This window comes from Harmonia axyridis, chromosome 1 (genome assembly GCF_914767665.1).
Source record: "Harmonia axyridis chromosome 1, icHarAxyr1.1, whole genome shotgun sequence".
Lineage (NCBI taxonomy): Eukaryota > Metazoa > Arthropoda > Insecta > Coleoptera > Coccinellidae > Harmonia > Harmonia axyridis.
In genome coordinates, this window is record NC_059501.1 from 38,408,244 (window position 1) to 38,435,983 (window position 27,740).

A 27,740-nucleotide genomic window follows, 5' to 3' on the forward strand; every position below is an offset into this window, starting at 1 on the left:
TCTATTTCAGAGCAACCATCCTCCCTACGAGTTTTCGACGCAGAAGGCAGAGAAATTACATCGAATTCCAGTGCCGGGCCTTTCTTGGAGGAGCACGATCTATTCCTGTCCTGCCAGGTGAATGGGGGTGAGTAAAATAAAGTTGAAGGGGGTGTGTTAATTTTCCGCAACTGTTGCTTCCGAAAGGGTGAATAGTTGAACGTTTATGTCATTAAGGAGGCCGCGTTAACTTTCTTCGTTATTATCTACGCAATAGCGAGATAATTCGGGAAACTTTCTGCCAAGGGGTCACGCGAGTCTGGGAAATGACTGATGGGAACACATATGTTGAGGCAACTCACTGAACTGAAAGGTTTTCTAACTTTCAGTATGAAGGTGTATTAGGATTCACTTTCAGAGGATTTCCATAAATATAGGATCTGCAATCCAACCTTGCCTAGAGTTATAATTTTTTGCTTCTCTACTTTTCACAAAGTACAAGGTGGGCAAATTTCGATGTTTTAGCACTACAACTTTTAAACCAGAGGAGATAGACCAAATCTGATACCCCATTCTCGGTCTCCTTTTCTCAGAAACTAACAAGGGTAGTATTCGTTTTTGGCCACCTTCTTTTGTTTTCGAGTTATAAGCGAAAATTGGAAAAATGGCGATATCGAAAAACATTTATATCTCCGCTAATACTGATGATAGAGCTCTGAAATTTAAATATTATACAGGCACTTTTTTACGTAGAATCCAGTGGCATGCTCGTATTTTCAAAAGGATTTTTAATTATGAAGCTATGACCCAAAGCTATGTTTTTTCAAATGGGAACACTAGATTTCTGTGCCATTTTTTGAAAGCTTAATTTTTCCTGATTTCAAAAATATATAACATCGTATGGTTTGTATTGAAATAAATAACAGAAAATGGTTAAAAACCTTTTTTTACCTAAGAGTCTCAATATTTCTATGGTTTCAACTGTTAATGAGCACAGAAAAATTGAGCTTTCTATAACAAGAGCAGTGTCCTTCCGTCAATCTGATTATTTCTATGCTTTCTACTAATTTCTACAAAATTCGAATCTAGTTTTTTTTTTCAAAATAGTTTCGAAAATATAAATGAACTCGGAAAAAAATTTCTAGGTAGCTTGAATACAGTTCCAAATATTCATCTATTGAATTCGGTGCGAAATATCGAGAAGAGGTGTCGACTGTGCATTGTGCAATTGTTGTCATTATTAGGTTAAATATTATTTCTTGTTTGTTCCCTTCTCAATTAAATTGTTGAGTTCAATCATATATGCGTTGTTTCAGATGCTATTCAAAATGGATTGGTACTTGTGCGTAATCATTCAGAAGACCTATGTGAATAATCTTCTGATATATCCACCTCAATACAACTCTTTCGATTGAAGCATTCGATCTTCTGGATCTTTTCGTTATTCCAAATCAATTTTTAAATAAACAATTTATTAAACATATCTAGATTCGAATTTTGTAGAAATTAGTAAAAAGCATAGAAAAAAGCAGATTGACGGCAGGACACTGCTCTTGTTATAGAAAGCTCAATTTTTCTGTGCTTATCAACAGTTGAAACCATAGAAATATTTGGACTCTTAGGTGAAAAAAGGTTTTTGACCATTTTCTAATATTTATAATGATACGAATCATACGATGTTATATATTTTTGAAATCAGAAAAAATTAAGCTTTCAAAAAAAGGCACAGAAATCAAGTGTTTCCGTTTGAAAAAACATAACTTTGGGTCATAGCTTCGTAATTAAAAACCCTTTTGAAAATACGAGCATGCCACTGGATTCTACGTAGAAAAGTGCCTGTATAATGTTTAAATTTCAGAACTCTATCATCAGTATTAGCGGAGATATAAATGTTTTTCGATATCGCCATTTTTCCATTTTTCGTTTATAACACGAAAACAAAAGAAGATGGCCAAAAATGAATACTACCCTTGTTAGTTTCTCAGAAAAAGAGACCGAGAATGGGGTATCAGATTTTGTCTATCTTCTCTGGTTTAAAAGTTGTAGTGCTAAAACATCGAAATTTGCCCACCCTGTACATACACATGTAATACTAGATAGTCAAGCGAATTCATCGTTATTATTATGCTTACATAATTACTTCTAATTTTTGACTTGTTAATCGACACAAATATTGCTAGATGCTCCGGGAACATTCATTAAGATCAGTAGCAAAGAACATATCATAATAGAATGTCGTCCAAACCAAGAACTGTTTTGAACATAAAAGTCATCCTTTGGGGCGAGAATGTTGTATGTTTTTTATACAATGTGAATTTACTTATTGCTTCAATTTTGAATGCAATAAAAATGAAATCATTCAAATAGGTACTTAGGTTTGAAGCGATCAATTTATAATTCAAATGAAAAAGAAAAATTAATTTCTTTTCCTGTAAATCCCAAAAAAACTCATTATTCATTCATTTCTACTAATTCAAGTCCATAAAAGGAAAATGTTGCCTTGTCTTCACCGTTATGGGAATAGAGATGTCGTTAGAACTATTTAGAGGGACACTACAGGAATATCGAAAACCGTTAGAGATACAGGATGGCTTAAATTATAAAAAAGTTGGGTTATTTCGGGATTAGTGTGTTGGTGTTAGCAGATCCAAAATATCTCCGATGGTTCTCGAGATATCTCGAAAAAATTAAAAATCGAGATTTTTTTTTTCTCTATAACTCATTTGTTTCTGGAGATAACTTCACGAAATTCGGTTGGTAGCCATTATCCAATATAGAGATTCTAATTTTTCTTCTTCTTCTTCTAATGGTGTCGTCAGATTTTTTCTGTTTGTCATTATTTCATAGACGCGATAGTTATCTTTTGTTCTTATGGACGCCTTATTGATTCTCCTTAAGAGGTGATAAAGCAAAAAAATTATGAATTCAACAATGTATCACACTCTACAAAAATATCGAGTCTAGCTACTTCACAAATTTGAACTTCCTTTTAATTTTTTTGTTTGGATAGTATTCTACATAATTTAAAAAATTCAAGTGATGGTTTCACATACCAAAACTGTCAACTAAGTTATTTTATAATTCTGATATTTATGGAAATGCACTGACAGAACTCTTCAAATTGAATGGTCACGAAAATACATGCTTATATCAACGTAATAAATGATTTAGTAAAAGGCTGGAGCCAGAATTGTCAAATAACGTAGTTGACAGTTTTACGCTATGTGGAGTGTTGCTATCAGCATGATTATGTAATTAATAGGACGTCACTTACCTAACAGGATTAAATTTTTACGAAAATTAAGTGATGGTTTCACATAACAACTGAACAAAGTAACAACTTATTTGACAATTCTGGCACCAGCCTACTACTTAAACAAAACTAAATTTCAAATTTGCGTAGCTGGACTCGATATTTTTGTAGATTGTGACACATTGTTGAATTTGAATTTTGAATTTCTTCATCACCTCATAAGGAGAACCCATATGGTGTCCATAAGAAAAAAAATTACAATCTCGTCTCTGAAACAATGGATAACAGAAAAAATCTGACGACATCATTAGGATTAAATAATGGCTTCAAACCGAATTTCGTGAAGTTATCTCCAGAAACGAATGAGTTATACAGAAAAAAAGAAAATCACGATTTTTAGTTTCTCCAGATTAGGGCTGGGAATCATGAATGAATGATTTGAATATTCGAATAATCATTGAATGATTATTCGAATAATTGCATTTTGCATTATTCGAATAATCATGAATATTCACTGAATAGTTGAATAATCAATGACTACTTTTCTATTCATGAATAATCAGTGAATAGTCGAGTATTCACTGAATAGTTGAATAATCAATGACTACTTTTCTATTCATGAATAATCAGTGAATAGTTGAGTTTTCTCTGATTATTCAGTGAATAGTTTTCTATTCAGTGAGTAGTTGGATATTTATGAAGTTACGAATGAAAGTTTGAATGATCACTTGACTCACTATTCAGGAATGATTAAAACAAGGTTTTGTGATTCACTACGGACAAATCGTTTTATTAATATTAAAATTACTGGAATTACATGATATTGAAATTCATAGATACAATTGAATTAAAATTATTCATTTAATAGTAATAGAAAAAGGTATTCAGCCAAAGAAAAATCAATAAAATTTGGATTTCATCAATGAAAAAATATAGAAATGGAATATAAGATTCTAACATGCCTTTTGCAAAATTCAATGACATTTCACTGAGCTTGACTTTTATTTTTTACGTTACTGTGGAAATGATCGCAATACGCTCTATTAGTGATGACGTCACACACTGCCATTTTAGTTCTCCTGTCAGTGTTCGGAATCCAAACGAACAAATTGTCATTCAAATTAGTACGTTGTCGTTGGCTCATTTTGATAAATGAGATTATTTAACGAACGATTATACTATTAATTGATAGACAGAAGGAACGAAATTAATGCTGTAAGTTCGAACTTGAGGTTCAACAAATAAACACGGCTTTTTACAAAATCTGGGGAATGATACAGGATTCAAAGTTACTCTATTAACCTCGTTCCTTCAATTAATACTGAAATCGTTCCTCAAATACTCTTATTTATGAAAATAAGCCAATTCCTTCAACGAGACCATACTAATTTGAATGATAATTTATTTGTTTGGATTCCGAACACTGACAGGAGAACCAAAAATGGTGGTGTGTGACGTCACACTAATATGGCGAGAGGCAAAACACCAAAACGATTATACCACGTCGCAAAGGGTATAGTCACTCATCAAAACGCTCGGATTTTATTGGTTCATTAAAACATGAGTTTAATCATTGAATAATCACTGAATATTCATTGAATAATCACTGAATAATCATTGAATAATCACTGAATAATTATTGAATAATCATTGAATAATCACTGAATAATCATTGAATAATCACTGAATAATCAACGAATAGTTGAATATTCATGACTACTCATGAATAATCAAGCATGAATATTTGTTTGAATGAATTATTCGAATAATCGAATAAATTTATGGATGAATATTCGAATACAAAAAGGCGAAAAAGTCCCAGCCCTATTCCAGATAGCTCGAGAACCATCGGAGATATTTTGGATCTGTTAACAACAACACACTGATCCCTAAACGCAATTTTTTTGTAATTCAATCCAACATGTATCTCTAACGGTTTTCGATATCCCTGTAGTGCCCTCTAAATAGTTCTAACTCTGTATATCTGGATAATCAAGGATGTTTTACCGAATGACAGTCACTTTTCACAATGGAAATACCCCTACCAGACACACCCAAATTTCACAATTTTAAGGTTGGATTCACATCTTAAAGCCTGAAATTCTCAGATGTTGCTTGTTCTCTATTAGAATATTCAAGAACCATTCGAAATATAAAAATATTTTCAGGTAAACCTCGACCAACTGTAACGTGGTGGCATGGAAATTCTCTTCTCGATGGGGTGGTGGATACAAGTTCCAATTCTTTCACTACCGTTAATCAGTTGTTTATATCACACGTGTCACGTTATCTTAAAGGAGCCCGATTTGAATGTAGAGCGACCTCTTCAGACACTGCTGGACACATTACTAGAAACATTCCATTAATTGTATATTGTGAGTATTTTTTCCATTTTTAATTGAAATTATATAGATGATTAGGCAGGGTAAGTCTTTGACTGGTACATAGATTTCAACAATAGATTCTTTAGGTCAAAATAAACACTTTTTTCTTTTTCCATCTTTTCCGATCCAGACAAGATGGAAAGATTTAGCCATTTTGAATTTTCATAATGTGATATGCCACCCCTGGAACCCTGGACACTGAAGTTCTTCCAAGCGTAAGATATATCTTCTTGACCTTGGAAATCTGTAAAGTGGAAAAGTGTTTCTTTCTGAGGTCATATCAAACGAACCACCCGGTATATTTTCTTCATATTTGGCAAATATGTTCCTAATTGAGAGTCCAAACGTATCATGCAATAACCGCCTTGAAAAATCCAGGTCCGGGTTAACAATAAATTATGAATCGTTTGAATCCTCGTAACAACACCCTGTACATCGGAATTTTGAAAATCTGTTCTGATATTCGGAAACACCACTAAAAACTAAACTGAGACGTGTACTTCAAATTTTCGCGCAGACAGTTTTACTGCACAAATTTTCAACGTAAAAGTGAAGTTTTTAAGAACTTGGATACCTGGAAGTGGTTTGAAGTGACTTTTAACAATGAATTATCAAAAATATTGAATCTATAATTATTTCAAGATTACTTTGTAATTCATTTTCACATTGGTTTTTATAGCTGTATACAGCTATAATAGTATATTATTCAACGAGCGGTAATGTGGGTCATAACTCACGCAGATGATGTTTGCAGCACGAGCCGCAGGCGAGTGCTGTAATTCATCAAGTGAGTTATGACCATTACCGCAAGTTGAATACTATACTTTATCTACGACTATATCAATAAATACTAAGAAAAAAATACAGACTTAGAATAAAGACAGAAGGAACAGGAAATAAACATAATGTGCTCGATCCCGTACAAGAGAGATGGAAACTTAGTGCTACCAATCACAATCGAACTAGCTTCGGCTAGCTCTAATCCAGTACAGAGTACAGACATAGAAATTTATTGAAAAACCTTAATAATTGCCTATAAAAATGCATTAAAATATACCAAAAAATGTTCCCTGTAAATGATTACTTAATGATCTTACTGCTACACCAATCTTGAAAATTTTTTCAAACTTCTTTATATTTTTTCGGGCAATTAATTCTGTATGGTAACATTAGCTGTTTGTCTTTTGGAAATGTATACCTTTATAATATTTCATCTTCACTATCTGAATTAATCGTTTTCAGCAAAACATTCACAATAATTAGATATCAACTTAATTTGAAAACGTCAAAAGTGACATTCCCTCGGACATTCCTCCCCTCAATAACAATAATGGAATGTTCCCTTTCGGCCAATCGAATAGAAGCAGAGAAGTATAGAATCACAGATCCATGTTTTCCGATTTATAATAGTGAGTTATAGTAGTGAGTTATTATAAATCACGCTGTTTGTTAATAGATACTATTAATTGCTCAAAAGCAGTTGAATAATGAGTTTATAATTCAATAGGAGTAGATAAAAAGGAAAACCAATGTAGAAATGAGTTACAAAGTAATCTTGAAATGATTATGGATTCAATATTTTTGATAATTCATTGTTAAAAGTCACTTCAAACCACTTCCAGGTATCCAAGTTCTTAAAAACTTCACTTTTACGTTGAAAATTTGTGCAGTAAAACTGTCCGCGCGAAAATTTGAAGTACACGTCTCAGTTTAGTTTTTAGTGGTGTTTCCGAATATCAGAACAGATTTTCAAAATTCCGATGTACAGGGTGTTGTTACGAGGATTCAAACGATTCATAATTTATTGTTAACCCGAACCTGGATTTTCAAGGCGGTTATTGCATGATACGTTTGGACTCTCAATTAGGAACATATTTGCCAAATATGAAGAAAATATACCGGGTGGTTCGTTTGATATGACCTCAGAAAGAAACGGGTAAAATTCATAAAACACCCTGTATCTCGGCTACGAAGACAGTAAGACCCAATAAATGGGATATCTCCAGAACCGCCTTGGTGCCACCTATGCACCTGTGAAGTATTTCCGTTTCAAGATTAAACACCCCGTTTAATTCAAAATTGCATTTTTTAATGGGTCTTCAACCGCCTGTATCTTTTCAACCGAGCCGAATTCTAAAAATGCTAAAGAAAAAACCAGTTTTGTTCGACCTTCAGTTGAAATATATGTACAATTTATAAATTCGCTATGTATATGGGTGGAACACTGCAAAATCAGTTGTATTATTTGGTGAAAAATTTCGTAACTGTTTCCATATTCAAGATACCGGATGCTGAAAGCAAGTTTACCATTTTACGATTATACCGAAATTTAAAGCAACATGATGTTTGAATAGTTATTTTCCTAACAAGTGTGGAAAGTGATATTTTCCGCAAGAGACTGCAGTTCGAGTGCGGAAATGGCACTTTCCACATGAGGAACAATATTTTTCCTACTAGCCTAAATGAAACACTTTTATGGAAAATTTTCGTCTTGATATCGACTGACGTTTTAAGAAGTTATATTTTTGTGCACTCAGCCGCATAGAGAAACGTTTGAATTTTATGTTTGACACATAGAGACATGTCAAAATTTTAGGATTGATGCGACTCTTTTATATTTGCGTGCGGAAAAAACCTTTGCTATTCACTTTCCGCATGCATATGCGTGCAGAAAGTGAATAACATGGCTTTTTTCCGCAAGAATTTGAAAAAGTACTACTTTGCAATTGCAAACGTCAATGCGTGTGGAAAGTAATACCTTCGAAACGTTAATAGGAAAAAAAAATTAAATGTCATGGGTAGGAATTAATTGCATCAATTGTTCCAGCGTTATGTTGATAGTCTATTATCTATATCTTGTAACTCATTATTGGAGTAAGGTCAAAGGGCGTAATCGACACGCTGAAATGATTGCATATGGCTAATTTGTACGGGTGGATATCGAGGTGAATATACAGTTCCAAGCGCAAAACACAGTTTACCTAACGATTATTGATACCAAATTAAGCATTATGTGGCTAGATCGATGGTTGTTGAAGAGGAGGGCTGACAAGATTGACTTTTTCCAAAGTTCAACAAATCATAAAGCCTCTGTTTTTGTCTAGTTTTCTCTCCATCGAATTCCAACTAAAGATGATATTTCTCGAAGGAACAACTTTATTTTTGTAATTGGCCTAGCGACATAATTCATATAGATATGCCGTTACAGACTTATTATTATTAAGTTTTATAGAGTTTTGAATGAATAAAAAAATGAACCCTTTGTTGTTTTGAATTGAACATACTGACAAAATTAGATAAAAACGGACAAAATATCAACGAAGTTTGTAGTTCATTTTTTTTTTAACCCATGATATATTGTCGTTTTGGTACTTTGTAGTGTTGGTACTATCGGTGACGCTTGAGGTGGATGGATTATGTATGTTTCTCATTTTTCAATTATTTTTTATGGTGTTATTTTGTAAGTTCAAAATACGGTTTCAGATATTCAGATGATGAGTGACCTGTTATTTTAGTATTTTTTTTGAAAGTTTGTCCCAAATGTGCCAAGATACTCACAGCGCAGGAACGCTTTGAACAATTTGTTATTTTTCGTTCTTTCGTATCTATTCCGATACTTGTACAGGGTGGGCAAATTTCGATGTTTTAGCACTACAACTTTTGAACCAGAGAAGATAAACAAAATCTGATACCCACTTCTCGATCTCTTTTTCTGAGAAACTAACAAGGGTAGTATTCATTTTTGGCCACCTTCTTTTGTTTTCGAGTTATAAGCGAAAATTGGAAAAATGGCGATATCGAAAAACATTTATATCTCCGCTAATACTGATGATAGAGCTCTGAAATTAAAACATTATACAGGCACTTTTTTACGTAGAATCCAGTGGCGTGCTCGTATTTTCAAAAGGGTTTTCAATTACGAAGCTATGACCCAAAGTTATGTTTGTTTAAATGAGAACACTAGATTTTTGTGCCATTTTCTGAAAGCTTAATTTTTCCTGATTTCAAAAATATATAACATCGTATGATTCGTATCAAAATGAATAACAGAAAATGGTCAAAAACCTTTTTTTCCTTAAGAGTCTCAATATTTCTATGGTTTCAACTGTTGATGAGCCTTCCTATAACAAGAGCAGTGTCCTTCCGTCAATCTGATTATTTCTATGCTTTTCACTTATTTCTACAAAATTCGAATCTATATTTATTTTATACAAATAGTTTCGAAAAGATAAACGAACTTGGAAAAAGGTTCCTAGGTAGCTTGAACAGAGTTTCAAATATTCATCTATTGAAATATCGAGAAGAGGTGTCGACTGTGCATTGTGCAATTGTTGTCATTATTAGGTGAAATATTATTTCTTGTTTGTCCCTTCGTAATTAAAATGTTGAGTTCAATCAGATATGCATTGTTTCATATGCTGTTTAAAATGGATTGGTACTTGTGCGTATTGATTCTGGAGACCTATGTAAATAATCTCCTGATACATGCATCTCATTACAACTCTTTAGATTGAAAAATTCGATCTTGTGGTTTCTCCGTTATTTCCAAATCAATTTTTAGATAAAAAATTTATAAAACATATCTAGATTCGAATTTTGTAGAAATAAGTGAAAAGCATAGAAATAATCAGATTGACGGAAGGACACTGCTCTTGTTATAGAAAGCTCAATTTTTCTGTGTTCATCAACAGTTGAAACCATAGAAATATTGAGACTCTTAGGTGAAAAGAGGTTTTTGGCCATTTTCTATTATTTATATTGATCCGAATCATACGATGTTATATATTTTTGAAATCAGAAAAAATTAAGCTTTCAGAAAATGGCACAAAAATCTAGTGTTCCCATTTAAAACAACATAACTTTGGGTCATAGCTTCGTAATTAAAAACCCTTTTGAAAATACGAGCACGCCACAGGATTCTACGTAAAAAAGTGCCTGTATAATGTTTTAATTTCAGAGCTCTATCATGAGTATTAGCGGAGATATAACTGTTTTTCGATTTCGCCATTTTTCCAATTTTCGCTTATAACTCGAAAACAAAAGAAGGTGGCCAAAAACGAAAACTACCCTTTTTAGTTTCTCAGAAAAAGAGATCGAGAAGTGGGTATCAGATTTCGTCTATCTCCTCTGGTTCAAAAGTTGTAGTGCTAAAACATCGAAATTTGCCCACCCTGTACATGCGTACATGTCCATTCACTCAACTGATTTACCATTTTCCTGTTTTCTGCCAATTAATATTAGGTGTTGAAAAGAGACGATTAGTTGTGATACTTGAGTTCTTTCGCTCAAAATTTTTTTCAAAAGACAGAGTGTTAACCATTTAGAGTTTTCGTTATTTCTTTCCTGTTAAGAGCGACTGAGCTTTCTTCTTTCTGTTGGAAATTGCTTTCTTTTACCTGCATGAGCCTTTCTTGCATTTCGAAAATATCTTTTCAAATGGATTATTTTCTCTGTTGAATTTTTCATGAAACTTTTTCTGTAAGATGCCAGCAGAAATATACGTTTATACAGTACTTTCTTTGTATTCGTTGTCGTTTGCAAGTTTCATGTTGAATGCCCAACCTTTCATTATATTGCTAGTCCTTCATTCGAACTATCAACATAAAGTTCGTAATTCCAATGTTCACAAAACACCGTAAACTGTCTCCAAAATTATGTGTTTTGTGATATTTTCTGCTGTCGAATTTTCAATTTCTTGATCTATTTCATCACTGGGAATGTAACCAATGCACTTCATTCAATTCAATGACATAATTATGGAAATGATCACAATATCACACTATATATGGCCCAATATATATGGCAGGAGGCGAAACACCAAAACGATTATACCACGTCGTCAAGGGTAGGTTCACTTATCAATACGCCGTTACTATGAGAAATTCATGGGGCAGTTTTTTCTGGAAAGAAAACATGTTCACAATCATTCATTTTTCAAAATGAACAATAAACTTATTGGAAAAATATGATTGATATTGTTCACCTAAGAATAGTTATGTTTATCTGCTAACCGAGAGCGCAGTAAGAAATTTTTTGAGATATATGATCAAATTTGACAAGGCTAGATGGATAACTGGAGTGTGATTGATTTTATAAAAAAAATTGAGATATTTTATAAAAACACAAAAAAATGAATTGAAAAATTACCGTCAATATTTCGACCATTTCTTATATGACATTTTTTCTTGAAAATCACATGTACCGGGTTTTTCACCATAATTTGACCCCCCCTTCAACTTTGTTACTGAAAGAGGTACAAAAAAATGTTTTCTACAAAAGTTTCACGAAATCAACTAGTGTTTTTTAAAATGATTTCACAAAATGAAATATTTACAGAGTGAGCAACATATTGATTGCAACTTAATTTTTTCAGATGGAACACCCTGTGTATTTTTCTGTATTTGACTAGCTCCTTTTCCCCTGATTTCGAATATATAATATATGTTTGGTCTAACTCTTTTATTGTGAGAACCACAGAGTTTCAAATTTTATGAACCACCTGGCAAGCTTATACTAAGCAGTTTTCAAATGGAAGGCTGCGATAATACAAAATGCCTTTTTTGAGTTATCTCGTAAGCAACGATATATAACATTCGTTTGTCATATTCATATTCATCGAATATTCACTACAGAGAAGCGGAAAAATTTGAAATATTTATGTGAAGAACCATAAAAATAAGAAAGCTACAAGGAGAGAATATATGGAGTTGCATCCAAATCATCCAATTCCAATTTATAGTGAAAAACGTATGTCATATCGTTGCTTACGAGATAACTCAAAAAAAGGCATTTTGAATTATCGCAGCCTTCCACTTGAAAATTGATTATTCAGCTTGCCAGGTGGTTCTTAAAATTTGAAACTCTGTGGTTCTCACAATAAAAGAGTTAGACCAAACATATGTTATATTTTCGAAATCAGGGGAAAAGGAGCTAGTCAAATATAGAAAAATATACAGGGTGTTCCATTTGAAAAAATAAAGTTGCAATCAATATGTTGCCCACTCTGTATATATTTCATTTTGAGAAATCATTTAAAGAAACACTAGTTGATTTCGTGAAATTTTCGTAGAAAACATTTTTTTGTACCTCTTTCAGTAACAAAGTTGAAGGGGGGGTCAAATTATGGTGAAAAACCCGGTACAATCTCGTCTTGAAATTCTGGAATTTTTAGTGGAGACACCCTGTATAAACAGGCAAAATTGAGAGTATTGGGTTCCATGAAAAATTTTCAAGAAATGGACATTCGAATGTGCCGTTTTTTAGTGCTAGTCTGGAAATCATATTACATAGCGTTATATGATCTATTTGCATTCTAATATCTCCATATCCCACATTCGTATCCGTCCACTTTTACTGTCCATGTCTTATACCCTTATAACCCGAACATTTTCATTTCAGTGAAGCCCAATAAAGTGAAGATAGTCTCTCCGAATGAGCTGATGTCGAACCGGAAGTCCCAGAACATTAAATGTGAAACTTCCGGCTCATATCCCCCCGCCAAACTAACGTGGCTACTTGACGGAAAGTCCATTAAACAATCCATCGTTACGGTAAGTGCAATTCAACATATCTAGTTAAACTAACAGAAGGAACTTTATCTATTACGAAACACGTAGGTTCGTTATATTGGTTGATATCACTTAGGCCAAATATTTGGCAGAGCTTTAGCCCCTGCAAAACTCTAGATGTTTCGGGGGATTAATGAAAATAAGTTTTATTAAACGGTTTGTTTTCGTTAATTTATACGATCTGGATATTCCAGAAGGTTTCACAGTTGTAGAATTTTCTGAAATTCAGTGACTTCATATCGTACTCATTAACTTCACTGATAATATAATTTGTGAAACTGACTTCGTAGTGTGAAAGAACCATCGTTTTACATCAAATGGAAATCGGCTATTTGTGAATTTGCTCGAATTTTTTATATGTTGTTGAAGTAGAACTCGTGATGATGATCTTATTAATGTCATCAGTTAATGGTTCTAGAATTGACTTTTCTAAAATTATGTAGGATTTCACATATGCCTACTTATGCGTTTCGTCCCTGGCACACACACCGGACTTACCGGGAGCCGCCGGGACTCGAACCCGGCACCTTGTCGCATCTCGGTGAGTGAGTCTACCTCTTAACGTCTAGGCTACCGAATGCTGTGTTTAAATGCTAGGTGGAGCTTTATGAGAAGCCGCCACAATTACAAATGGTCATTATGAAGAAACTTTTTCGAATATAATATAAGCCATATCAAGTATGCATCCATTGCTCATTCAAATGATCAAATTACGCTATAGAGTAAAATGATTTCTGCACTCACTAATGATATAGAAGGTTACTCCAAATATATCCAAAAATTTCTTCAGTTATTTCCAAAAAATTGAGTGTCGAGTATCATTAATTTTCAGATATCTTGTGAAGTATAGATATCAATTGCGATTGATAATGTTAACATCTCCTAAATTAAATTGGTATATCTATTATGTATTTTTTCTTATAACCCTGCATATATCTAGATGTTTGAAATTTTGGAATAGTCGATTACCAACTAGATTGACCACGGTGAAAGATCGATCGGCAGTTATGTATATAAAATACATATATAGGATGTATCCGAAAATGGTGTCCTTTACTGATAATTTACTGGAAGTAATTTTATTTTGGATTTTATTGAAACATTTCCACAAACATGTTGATGGTTGAAAATGATGTCAGCAAGAGTGGTCAAAGAAATGCTCTGTATAAAAAAAAAAAAATGGTCTGTAAAAAAAAATGCTCTGTATAAAAAATTCATTTGTTCATGTTTAGATAATGTGCCTGCTTGCTCAGTTTTCCTTCCCTTTCAAGATGAGATGTTTTTTTCTTTTTATATATCATCTGGATTTGTTTCTCTTTGAGTGTCCTCTTGTTTTTGAGTAAATGAAATTATAATTTCCCACATAAAAAGATATACATATATTTTTTTCTAATGTTTTTTTTGACATTTTGAGGGTTAATGGAACTTTTGTTAGTTTAATTAGAACATAATGTTATACATATTGTAAGAAAGTTCTGTATGTGGGTCAAATAAATATTTTAATTATTATTATATTATTATGTGTTCGACACAAGTTATTTTTAGCACTCTATATAATATAAACGGTTGAATTTGGAGCGGTGATGCAAGAAAGATATTTGATCAACATCACGAGTTTTGGAACATATAAAAAATTCAAACAAATTCACCGAAAGCCAATTTCTCTTTGATGCGGTGCTTGGTCTTTAGATCCAACTGATGTAGTGGCTCATTCAATTCTTGCAGGATATATCGTGGGATGTAAGCTTTCATTTTTTTGATATTTATTCTGATGTTTTGATAGTCTGAACGTGAATATTATCGTTCATTAAGCGAATCCACAGTAGTTATATGATTTATTTTTTAATAAATTTGTTAATAATGTATTTGTTCACCGCGATTATCTATACACTCCCCACCACGTCTCAGCATTGATGCAATAATATGGTCTATTTCTCTCTGAGGGATACTATCTAAGCTACCTATACTTCATGTCTCAGAGCCACCAAAGTCCGTGGGGGCTAGGGTAAATTTCCAAGCCTTCTACCCATGATGTCCCAAACATACTCTATAGGCGAAAGATCGGGGGATCTGGGCGGCCATGGCAAAAGATTCACATTCGAGCATTATCTTGCTAAAATATTGGAGCCAGTGAAGGTGTGGGAGATCATGGCTCCACTATTTCTTGAAGGTAACGCAGCGCTGTCATGTTACCTCGAATAAAGACTACAAGTGACCTACTTGCATGTGCAATAGCACCACATACCATAGCGTCCACTGTCCGGTGTACATGACGCTCAACATCAAACTGGAATTCACGTCTTTCTCCTTGACGTTGTCTAACCCTTCTTTGGGCATCATGTGCACCCAAGGAGATTCATCAGAAAAGACGACCTGATGCCATTCCACATTCCAATGTTGACGTTCTCTGCACCACTGTAATTGTTGCTGGCGATGCTCAACCGTCAGAGGTAACACAATATGGAATCGATAATGGCTGCGTTCAGCAGTTGCAAATCTGATCACTGAGCGCTGACAGATCCTAAAGTGATCAGAGAGCGGTTTTCTGAACGGTTAGAAAATACATAACCTCTAAAACCTCTGTTTTGACAGTGTTAAGTTTAGTGAGCGTAATTCAAAGTAACTCAGAAAAATGGCGTCCGCTCACTAAACATGTTGAGTATGCGCTCACTGATCAGATCCGTTCAGCGAAAATTCTTCAACTGTTTTACAACGGTTGTGTCCCCTGAACGCAGCCAATGCTGCAGTCCAAAAAAACTTATTCGGCGGTTAACCATTCGGAGAGTTAAGGGATGGCCTTGTTCTCCTAACCACTCGTCAGCCAAAGATCGAGTTAAGTCTTAGACGTCGATCTTGAACTTCATTTGTGCCCCTTCGACATCCGGTGCCTTGATGCTTACTCTCCTACTGGATTTCTGTTCGTACGGTTAGCGATTTTTCGAAATGACGCCTTCCGTAGACCAATAATTCGACCTCTTTCAAATTCACTTAGCTGGCGATAAATTCCGCGTACACGTGCTTTAGGGATTTTAGCAACAACTAAACATCTATTTTGGATCTCCTCGAACAGCTGGTTTATTGTAAAATTTAAAAATCTAGCAAAAAACGATTACAATATTTAAGTGACAAAAATTGTTTACATGAATAAACCTTAACGATTTTTCCTTCAAATTCAATTATTCACTCCTTGCTATACTATCTATGTTTTACCAAAAAGAAAAATTGGAATTCAAACAGCTCCTTCTGAGTGTTACAGTTTCTTCGTCAGTTAGTGTATAAAAAGAGTGTGTCCATCATTGAATAAGATCTAATGATGATAAAGAAATAACAAATGTCAAATAGAAATGTCATTTTGAATTGCGAAAAGTGACCAACTCCTCAGCACCAGATCAATTTCCAATCAATGTTTATATTCTTGAGGACAGAGATCCTCAAGTAATCACCAAATGGTGCAACGCGAAATTGAATCTTTTATTCTGAAATGCAGGACTACTTACGAAGGGTCCGCAACAGACTGTCGAAACGTTATTGGCTATTTTATTTCGAATCAAATGAGGGGATTAGTGTTGCGTGCTAGGATATGATAGTGTCGTTTGAAGTTCTTCTCAAGCAATATAAATGACCAGAGATTAGTTTTTTCAGTATTTTGAAATCTATGACAGATTACTCAGATCCCCTCAAATTATTCAGTGATGTTTATTGGGCACAAAGAAAGTGGATATTAATTAGTAATAGAATTGCACAAGTTTGGCCTGAATGTTTGAGATTAACTTGAGTTTGACTTGAATTAAAGTCAAGTAAGTTTGACTTGAAATTAAGTCAAACTCAAGTTCAATTTCTGACAAATGGTTAGAGTCAAATCAAACTAGACAATGGTTACTGGTTCGAATTTCAAAGTGTTTGTCAAACTAATTTAAAAAATAATTTATTTAGTAGATATAGCTTGAATGAGTAAATTATTTATGATAAATATAGTGAGTGGGTACAAAAAATACCTACATTAATATAAAACAAAAAAAATACATAATTTCAAACTTTTTTTATACTACTCCAATTTGTCATCTTGAAATTTTTCGTGAAAAGTTCTTACTTCAGTATTTCTTACAAATCAAGTGAATGCTGTAAACAAGAAATCCGGCACTAGAGCCCCCTGCTAATAAAAATTACAAGTACAATAAAACAAACCACATGTTTTAAGAATAAAGGAGCTGCCGTTGAAAGACTATTTTAAAAATTTTGGATCCAACCACTGTTCCTACCACAGATACTTCTCGATCCAGGTTTTGCTTCCTGCGAAAATTCTACTCCATACAATTTTTTGTGGCACTTCATCGATTGTCGTTAAAGAACTAGTTGCACTATTGGCATTTTATACCGTTGTTCTTTATTTTTACATAATTTGCACCTTTCAATTTTCATTGTTTTGGAATCACCTGCCACAACATCAAAAAATCTGTATATTTATTTTTGATTGATTTTGCTTCGTCTACAGATTTTTTTCTCATAGTTTTTGGAGGGAGGGGGTCTTCAAAATCAGACTAAACTTTTTCTGGTACGTATTCCGAGCTGCATGAGCTACATAAAAAAAGTTCAGGTTCAGACATTTCGAGTTTAGATACAACGCACAACAAACATTTATAAAAAACGAAACAAGCCAAGCGTATCCTTCTAAATATGAACTATAACTAATTTGCGGAGTAGGAGAGTACAGGTTCAGACACGTTGCGGCCGTTGCGCAGTATGATATTCAAACTTCAAACTGTTTGAAGAAGTTTGATTTCAAGCCAAACCTAAAGATACAGAAATCTTTTTTACATAAAAAGTTTGATTTTCAAGTCAAGTTAAGTTCCTGCGTAAAATCAAATTAGTTTGACTTGAATGCATCTTTAATTAGTAGCATAAAAAATTCATTTTTTTCCAAAAGATGGCTTTAGTTAGAAAGATGGGATTTCTTACTACAACATTTTTTGACAATTTGTTATTATTGGACTCAGTTCATTTAGAGCGCGCATCAAAGATGGACAATAGCAAAGAGAAAATGAGCTATATTTTATAGTTATTTATCGATGAAGACGAAAATGCAAGCCGGGAGGCTGAAAATGTGGATGATGTTTATGGTCCTGATACTGCAACAGCCAATTATGCGCAATTTTGGTTTCGTCAATTTCGTTCATGTAATTCTGATAAATTCGGTAAATTTCGATGTCAAAGATGCACCACGCACTGGGAGACCAATTGTCAAAAAAGTCGATAAAATCATGGATATCGTCGAGCCCGACCGTCTTGTAAGCACTGTTTTGATTACCCAAGAGCTAGAAATTGCACAAGAAACCGTTTGGAACCATTTGCATAAGGCTGGTCTCAAGAAAAAGCGGTTAACGCAAAATAACCTCATGAACTAAATTTTGATCTGCGAATCGCTGCTGAATCGCAACAAAATCGACCCATTTGTAAAGCGCTTGGTGACTGGTGATGTAAAGTAAAAAAAAAACTTACGACTACGTCAAGCGAAAACGGCCGTGATCGAAACGCGGTGAGCCGGCGGAAACGGTGGCAAAGCTAGGATTGATGACCAGGAAGGTTTTACTGTGTGATTGGATTGACAGGGAATTATCTACTATGACCTGCTGTCCTATGGCACAATTTGGAATTACACTGTCAAGAATTGAACCGTTTGAAGGAAGAATCGCCCAGAAGAGGTCAGCTTTGACCAAAAGGAGAGGAATCGAGTTCCATCAGGATAACGTCAGGCGGCACACATCGATAGCGACTCGCCAGAAGTTAAGGGATCTTGGTTGGAAGCTTATTATGCATTCACCTTATGGTCCGGACCTGTCACCAACTGATAACCATCTGTTCCTGTGAGGCTTGTCAAAATCTTAATTTTTTGCCAATAGGAACGAGGGCTTCTGTGGACTAGGCATAATGATATAACCATCAAAATGCAATAAGTTAGCAAACAAAACGGTTTTTTGACCTAAATCGGATCATTTTAACCATTGTAATTAAAGCCTTTTATTCATGCAAAAATAATGGATTTCTTTTTATTGCACCTATCATGTAAGTATATTCATGTTATCGACAACTGACTGCTAATCGGTGGATGTGAGTGTCATTTCTAATTCTTTTCGAAAAAAAAAAAATTAATGGAAGCGTAAAGTTTCAGAAACATCTGACCAGAGATTGATTGCGAATCGCGAAGCCGAACCTGATTATAGATGAAAGCAGCTGACGTGACAGTACCGGTATCAGAAAAAACAATTCTCCAAGAATAGCGATTCACTCACCTCCGGAATTCGGAAACATTGTTTCCAATTTTGTCCGATTGTTGATCCTCCTGAATTCCCATCGGGCTCATTTATACCGATGGGAATCTGAACAATGCGCGGCACTCGATAGTTCCTTTAATGGCGGCCGTAAAGGGAGATGCCAGAGGGGGGGGGTTCAAAATCCGCATGTTCCTGTCAATTTCTCTAGTTGTTCGGGGATCCGAAAGATCTCATTCTGACACAGATGTATAAATAGGTTTCGAATATAGGCGGCAGATCGACTACCGCTTTGACATCTACATGGGAAATGCAGATGGGAACGAACGAAAGTAATCATTTGTCAATTAACTGTCTATCGTTTACTCTTTGAATGTTTCCCATTGGCTGTTTTATCTGTCTGTATCCCTAAAGTACGGGTCGGATATACGAGAGCATATTTTCGATCGGTATCATACAAAATGTGCGAGTGGGGTGAGCCTGTTAATTTTGGACATCATTAATTGCCAGATTGAATATGCAAGTTGATTACAAAAATTTCATTCGATGTGTATTACTAATAAAACTAAGAAAATCTTGAGCGATATTATTCATACAAAGCAACCTCTTTTTAATTTATCTAAGACAGTACTGGGCGGATTGAAGATTGAAGCAGGTTTTGTGTTCAGATGCTCAGGATGGTTATTTACAAGTTTTATAACATCGAGGATTAATTTTAATCCTCAATGTTATCGTTTTCAGTGCTGATATCACTACAGGAAATCATTAAGATTTCTTCAAAAAAAACCTCTACAAACTTCTGCATTTCGTTGTTTCAATTTTGCGACACAAAAATTCAATAAAATTAATAAATACCTACTGAAAGAAATTTGATTTTTTCAAAGTTTGGTTACGGAGTTGTCTCAATATTCTGGTTTGACTGGATTGATTGAGTATTGAAATCGCATGCGGAAGAAATACCTTGTTCCTCTCTTTAGATTTTCCTTCTTTATCCGAAAATCCTATCAAATTCAAGAAATTTGGATATATAGGGTGTTTTTTTTCGAGGTATATAACTTTAAGTTGGCATTACTGTTCAAGATGGCGACCGATTTAACAGCTGTCGAGTGATTTATTCTCAGTTTGGTTTGGCAATTCATCAAGAGAAGACTCACGCCTGAACAACGCTTGCAAATAGTGCAATTTCATTTCGAAAATAATGGTTCTGTGCGGAATACGTAACGCGCACTACGTCCATTTTATTTTGTTTAGCGATGAAGCGCACTTCTGGTTGAATGGCTATGTCAACAAACAAAACTGCCGCATTTGGAGTGAAGCTAATCCTCAAGTGTATGTCGAAACACCGTTACATTCAGAAAAACTGACTGTTTGGTGCGCTTTATGGGCTGGTGGAATCATTGGTCCGTACTTCTTCAAAAACGATGATGGCCAGAACGTTACAGTCAATGGTGATCGGTATAGAGCCATGATTACTAACTTTTTCATTCCTGAATTGAACAACCATGATGTCCAGGAGATGTGGTTCCAACAAGACGGCGCAACATGTCACACAGCTCGTGCCACAATCGATTTATTGAAAGACACGTTTAGTGACGTTAATTTCACGTTTTGGACCTGTGAATTGGCCTCCAAAATCTTGTGATTCAACATCGCTAGACTACTTTCTGTGGGGCTATGTAAAGTCATTGATCTATGCGGATAAGCCACAAACCCTTAACCATTTGGAAGACAACATTCACCTTTGTTATTGCCGATATACGGCCATAAATGTGCGCACTACAAGTGCGCTTCGGTACGCTTCGGAGCTCCTCGGTATAGCTATACCGAGGAGCTCCTGACGTTGGCTGGAAAGCACCTATTGTAGATCCATTAGCACAATTCAAACTTGGTCCAATACATCGTTACTGAAATATTAGATTGTTTTTCGATATTTTGCCTGAATTTTCTATATGGTTCTTATTAGGCCATCTATTTTATATTTTGCATGAGGATTGAAATTATTATTTCACATCTATATGCAAAATTTTATAACGAATATAAAGAATTTAAATTGTTAGGAAAACAAACATTCGAACTTGATTTTACCCATTAACGACTTTCGGGAATCGAAATTTGAACCTACCCTGAAAATTTATAACTTCCTTTTTAGTTCGTTCGATTATGCCCAATTTAGTGCTTCTGTTTGGATTCAAAAAAGTGGTCAGAATTCAAACCCCTCCAGAATATTATAATATTAGAACCACAAATCTTCTTGAAGATCTTCAAGATTGAATATACGAACAAATAATTAAAAATATATATTATTTTTAGGAAGAAGAAACAGAATTTTTTACCGCCAGTATTTTGACATTGACTGTGTCAGCAGACGACGATGGCAAGGAGCTAATTTGTCGTGCAGAGAATCCTAGATTTCCTGGAAGCAGAATACAAGACAGCAGGCTAATCAGTGTTGCGTGTGAGTATCTAAGTATTTCATCTTTATTAGGACTCAGGGAAAAAACGGGCTTTCATTTCGGTTGAATGTTTTTTATTTTCGAATAAGGAACCAAGAGTTGTCTCAAACGATTGGATTGCATTCAGTTACAAAAAATTCGAGATCATATCGATTTTTTCCGTATGCCATATAGAGGGTGATTAAAACTTGTGAAACCTGTTTCAACTTCATAACCCTTCTGAAATTATTCTTAATTTAGGAAATCTTCTATGGAAGCTCTTTATGATTTAGAGGACATGTTGTGTCCATAGAACGCCAGCCATGACCTTCTCCTAGACTTTTTTTCGAATTGAAATTTTGCTCAAGATTGTTATCGTTGGAAAAGCAAGTTTGAAATACGGCTATTTTGCTTATATTGAAATTTCTCTCTCTAAAATAAATAATTAGGTTTACTATACCTACCCCCAATTTCCTTGAATAAGTAAAAAATTGAATATAATGATGATAATTTCTTTATACATGTATCTACATAAAGATGATACATAATCAGGCGCGGATCCAGGACCCATTTTTTGGGGGGGAACTTTTAGATACTCAAAATACTGAAAAACTTCCGCCATTTTGGGACGTCTTTTTTATCATAAAAAATATAGGTTCTAATTTGAAAATTTTGAGTATTGATGAATTTGAGTTGTCCCAGTTCATGATATTCTTATAAACACCCTGTAAATTTTTGGTCCAAACCGCAAAATGTCTTATAATAATACGTATTTGCAGAATCGAAAAAGAAAAAAAAAATTCCAAAAAAAGCTTTTTTGCTGGAATATTCCAAAAAATGTGAGTCCTCAACGCTGCCATTTTTTCAAATAGAATTCGAATAACTCATGAACCGTTGATTTTTTACCCAAAGTATGGCACATTGCCGAAATTGTCATCAAAAAAGCTATCTAATGATGCAATAATATACTGGGTGTGCCATTTGAAATAAGGAAGTAGTAGTCTGTTTCCGGTATAACCGGAAGTTGTAGAGATCTGAAAATATTTTAGAGAGGAAGATCATTGTCTCAAACCCCAATATCCAAATTTTCAGCTCAAAATTATGATTAGTTATTCATAAACGTCTAATAGGCCATCCCGGTGAATCACGCTGTATATAAAATCACACGGTTCGTTCAAAAACCTAATCACAAGATTTTAACAATTTCTTATATATATATTAATATATAAACGTTCACAATTTAATAAATTAGAACACTATGAATTAACTACAAGTTAAAAATTAATTTAGGCTGTATATTGTGCTTTCTAGAAGTAGTTCTTTCACACGTTTGAAATAATCGTGTAATTGATTTACTAATAATTTTATATATACAATGACGTTTGGACCTTGCTGTTTCTTCTTCATTTTTATTATTATACGAGTATGACAGAGAAAGCTTATGTTTCTTTCGGGTGTAACTGTGATTGTCTGAATTTCTTGTAATTTTTTTTTGGATTTCGATGAACATGTTTCACACAGGCAAGAATGAACGATAATACCACGGTTAGTATTTTTTCTCGTTTGAAAACAGCTATCAGTGAGTTTCATCTCGTAGCGGGGAATTTCGGTTGGAATAGCTCTCTTTTGTTTCAGGAGAACTTTTTCTATAAAGCCACTCTGATCCCATAGTAAGATCCCGTATAACATCTGCCAGTGAGAAGCTGAATAATAAGCTTGCTTGGCTGTTTCCATATTAGAGATCTGTTTCATTCTTTTTATCAAGAATATCGCTGTCGACACCCTATATTGCACAATTCCTCTATGTGTTTCCTCCAGCCAAGTGTGGAGTGGAGCCAGATATGACTGGGATTCGTCAGTTCGCTTCTTAGTAGTAAAAAACAAATTTTGAGTCTTCTGAATGTTCACCTTACGCTTACGACTATTTGCAGAGAATCATATGTGAGCGTCATTGAAGGTTTGTTTATGAACGTTTATAAAAACATTCCTTACGCTAATTTGGCTTCTTATCAATATTATTAAAAAAATTCTCAATTTCAATTCTCTCACAGGGCGAAGTGATATACTTCGCCCTGTGAAAAACATACGAAAGGACCTAGAAAATTGGAATTTGCAAAGAAGGTTTTGATCTTGAATGCCGCGGTTTAGATCGTAACGTAAGAGAAAGGCCCAACTAGTGCGTTGTGTTTGAAGCTGACACCTCCAAATGCGATTATTGAGCTCAAAATTTCAGGATCGTTTGTCCATCGTAGATCCACGTTTATCCACCCCGAGAAACCAAAATAATCTACCATTCGAAATTGTGAAGTTGGCACCCCCAAATACGAATTTTAAGGTCGAAATTTCAGGATGTCAATCGTAGGCCCTCGCTTGTTTTTTATTTGTCAAGAAACCGTTCAAAAGATATGAAAAAGGAGTTTTTTCTGAGCATTATCTGATTAGAACCCTCAGATTGCGAAAACGTGTTTTAAAAAGCAAAGGCCTTTTTTTCTATCTAATTATATTTAATCATTTATGTATATGCATTTCTTCACCTACAAAACTATATCTAATAATTAGTCTAAAACATTTTTGGAAGAAGTAGGGATCAAAAGGCTTATAACTCGAACACAAAAGAAGGTGGTCAAAAATTAATACTACCCTTGTTAGTTTCTCAAAAAAGAGACGGAGAATGGGGTATCAGATTTTGTCTGTCTCCTCTGGTTTCAAAGTTGTAGTGCTAAAACATCGAAATTTGCCAACCCTGTACAGTGCATCCCATTTTGGGTGAGACTGCCAGGTTTCTCGCTTGTTATTTAAGATAGAGCCTTGCGGTTTTCACGTTCCTGTCCTACTTTTTCGTGAAACTCAAGTTGGTCTAATCAGATTTTGCATAACTGTTTCCGTTCAAGAGATACAGGGCGATTTTGAAAATTGATACTTTTCGGACCCCTCCTTTATCTCCGAAGTTATCAGAAATAATGCTGAGGTAAAAACTACGTCTGAATCAGAATTTTGCGTAGAATCCAGAGGCGTACTCAATATTTTTTTTCGGGGTATAGTTTTGAAGATTCAACACAAACTTATATTTTTTTTAATGGAACACTATGTATATCATTACTTCGTTGAATTTGTTATTTTTTTCCCTTCAAAATGATATATGATACTATGTAGGTAGGATGTTCAGAAATGTTAAAAAAACACTAAAACATCAAATAATGATGATTTTTTGTTAATGGGCAATGGATTTCCCATAGAAAAGAAGAATCAATAATAATAACAATAATTTATAGCGCTGACAGCTAGATCAGATTGGTTTTTTCCCTCCAATGCCTACCTGATAAAACAATGCTCCCAAATGCATAGTAGCCATAATAACAACAAGGATGTTTGTGTCATCAATGACCTACTGCTTTTAAAAATCGAAAGTAATAATCTTCTTATTGAAACATAGAAAATTCATGGCCCATTTACAAAAAAACAATAATTATTTGATGTTTTAGTGCTTTTTAACATTTCTGAACATCCTACCTACATAGTATCATACATCATTTTGAAGGGAAAAAAATAACGAATTCAACGAAGTAATGAGATATAGGGTGTTCCATTAAAAAAAATAGAGGTTTGTGTTGAATCTTCAAAACCATACCCCGATAAAAATTATTGAGTACGCCACTGGATTCTACGCAGAATTCTGATTCAGACGTAGTTTTCAGCTCAGCATTATTTCTAATAATTTCGGAGATAAAGGAGGGGTCCGAAAAGTATCAATTTCCAAAATCACCCTGTATCTTTTGAACGGAAACAGTTATGCAGAATCTGATTAGACCAACTTGAGTTTCACGAAAAAGTAGGACAGGAACGTGAAAACCGCAAGGCTCTATCTTAAATAACAAGCGAGAAACCTGGCTGTCTCACCCAAAATGGGATGCACTGTACATAAAAATAAATAATAAATATTATTGTTCGTCCGTGCATCTTTCGGATGGAATCTCGTTTTAATTATTATATTCAAATTTTTCATCTGGCAAAATGAAAACAAAATCAAATATTGTGAATCTGCATAATATCGTGGCTAATCGATCATGATTCCACCATTTGAAATATCAGACTAAAATTCTCCACTGAAATGAAAAATACCTATTGCTTAAAAACAATCAAAAAATGAAGAATAAGGATTTCTGAATGATTTACACTTAATGAGAAAGTTAAATTAATAATCAAATCATTTGTTATTATTTCTATTTACAAATTACTGCATCATTCTAAGTACCTACAATATTTTTTATGATAAAATGAATAAAATATGTCAACATGTTCATGACGATGACCGGATTCTTAAAAATAAAGTGTCGAGGATAATTTATATACCGTAAAAAAATATCAATCATCATATCTGAATGGACCAACAGGGGTTTTCGATTGAAAATCAATTATTTTTTTCGTTTTGCGAATGGGGCCTAGACGAACGAAATATTTCAAGTCCCTTTTGAGGGGTGACAAATAGAATTATTGGGTGGAAAAAAGAGGACTAACGTTAGACAAACGATCATGAAATTTCGAGCTCAAAATTCGCATTTGGGGGTGCCAACTTCACATTTCGCGTAATTTCGAATGGTCGATATTTTCGGTTTCTGGGGGTGGACAAATGAAAATATTGGGTGGACGAACGTGGACCTACGATGGACAAACGATCCTGAAATTTTGAGCACAAAATTCCCATTTCGGAATAGTTATTTATTATACAAATGCAGAAGGCATTGATATTCTTCCACGAGTTCAAAATTCAAAAACGAGCCACGAAGTGGCGAGTTTTTGAATGAACGAGTGGTAGAATGAGCCTTCTGTACGAGTATTATACATTATTTTCTCTAATTCATTGCATTTTTATTGAAATTAATGAAATATTTCCATAAATATCATTTAGTGATTTTCGCATTGAAAAATATTGGTTGGCAGAACTGATTTCTTCAAGGCAAATTGATGAATTGACAGATAAAGCCGTGGCGGAAAGTTCGGAGTACCAACATATAATAATAAAATATAACCATGAAAACAGTGCCTTTCTGATATATTCTCGCACGATTTTGTTCTACAAGATGTGGAAGAATGAACGGAATAACCACAGAATTAGAGAAAGCAATTTCACACACGTAATTTCCAATGGTCGACTCTTTTGGCTTCTGTGAGTGGACAAATAAAATTATTGGGTAGACAAACGTGTACCTACGATGGACAAACGATCCTGAAATTTTGACCTCAAAATTCGAATATGGAAGTGCCAACTTCACACTTTCCGAAATTTCAAATGATCGATATTTTGGTTTCTGTGGGTGGACAAAAGTAGACTTATGTTGGGCAAACGACCTATGCCATTTTAAATACTTCTTTGCAATTTGGGGGTGCAGCTTAGAAAATGAACGGAAAAGATATTTTTCTTATTATATCTCTCGAACGGTGTCTGGACAAATGAAAGAAAAAGGGTGGACAAACGTGGACCTACGATGGACAAACGATGCTGAAATTTTGATCCCAAAATTCGCATTTGTGGTGCCAGCTTTACACAGCTCGTTGCATTGCGTCGTCTCGCAGAGTCTACGCTGCTTCGTTTTACATATTATGTATTTTTTATGATATGCCGCAGCAACAAATGAAACTAAAATAATATGGAAAATAATTCAGGATAACTCAAAACAAAAAGAAAACCAATATGAAACAGAAATAAATCCAGCAAGATTGAATGAATATCTGCTCAAAAAGGGAAGTGAAATAGAACAAAACTGCCCACCAGTAAAAGTGAATTCACTGAACCTGCATAAAAAAGCAAAGAGATTCGTTGGAAATTCTTTATTTTTGAGAGAAACAACTGAAGCAGATAT

The 27,740-nt window shown here is 34.3% G+C and overlaps 1 protein-coding gene across 2 annotated transcripts in view; it reads left to right on the forward strand.

Moving 5' to 3' along the window:
• LOC123671419 (hemicentin-1) overlaps nt 1-27,740 on the forward strand; it is a 365,630-nt gene that overhangs the window by 96,689 nt on the left and 241,201 nt on the right. For both annotated transcript variants that reach the window (XM_045605267.1, XM_045605266.1), the window contains 4 exons: nt 11-127; nt 5,401-5,607; nt 13,015-13,166; nt 21,761-21,905. In XM_045605267.1, the coding sequence (XP_045461223.1) occupies nt 11-127; nt 5,401-5,607; nt 13,015-13,166; nt 21,761-21,905 (621 nt within the window). The remainder of the gene's footprint in view (nt 1-10; nt 128-5,400; nt 5,608-13,014; nt 13,167-21,760; nt 21,906-27,740) is intronic.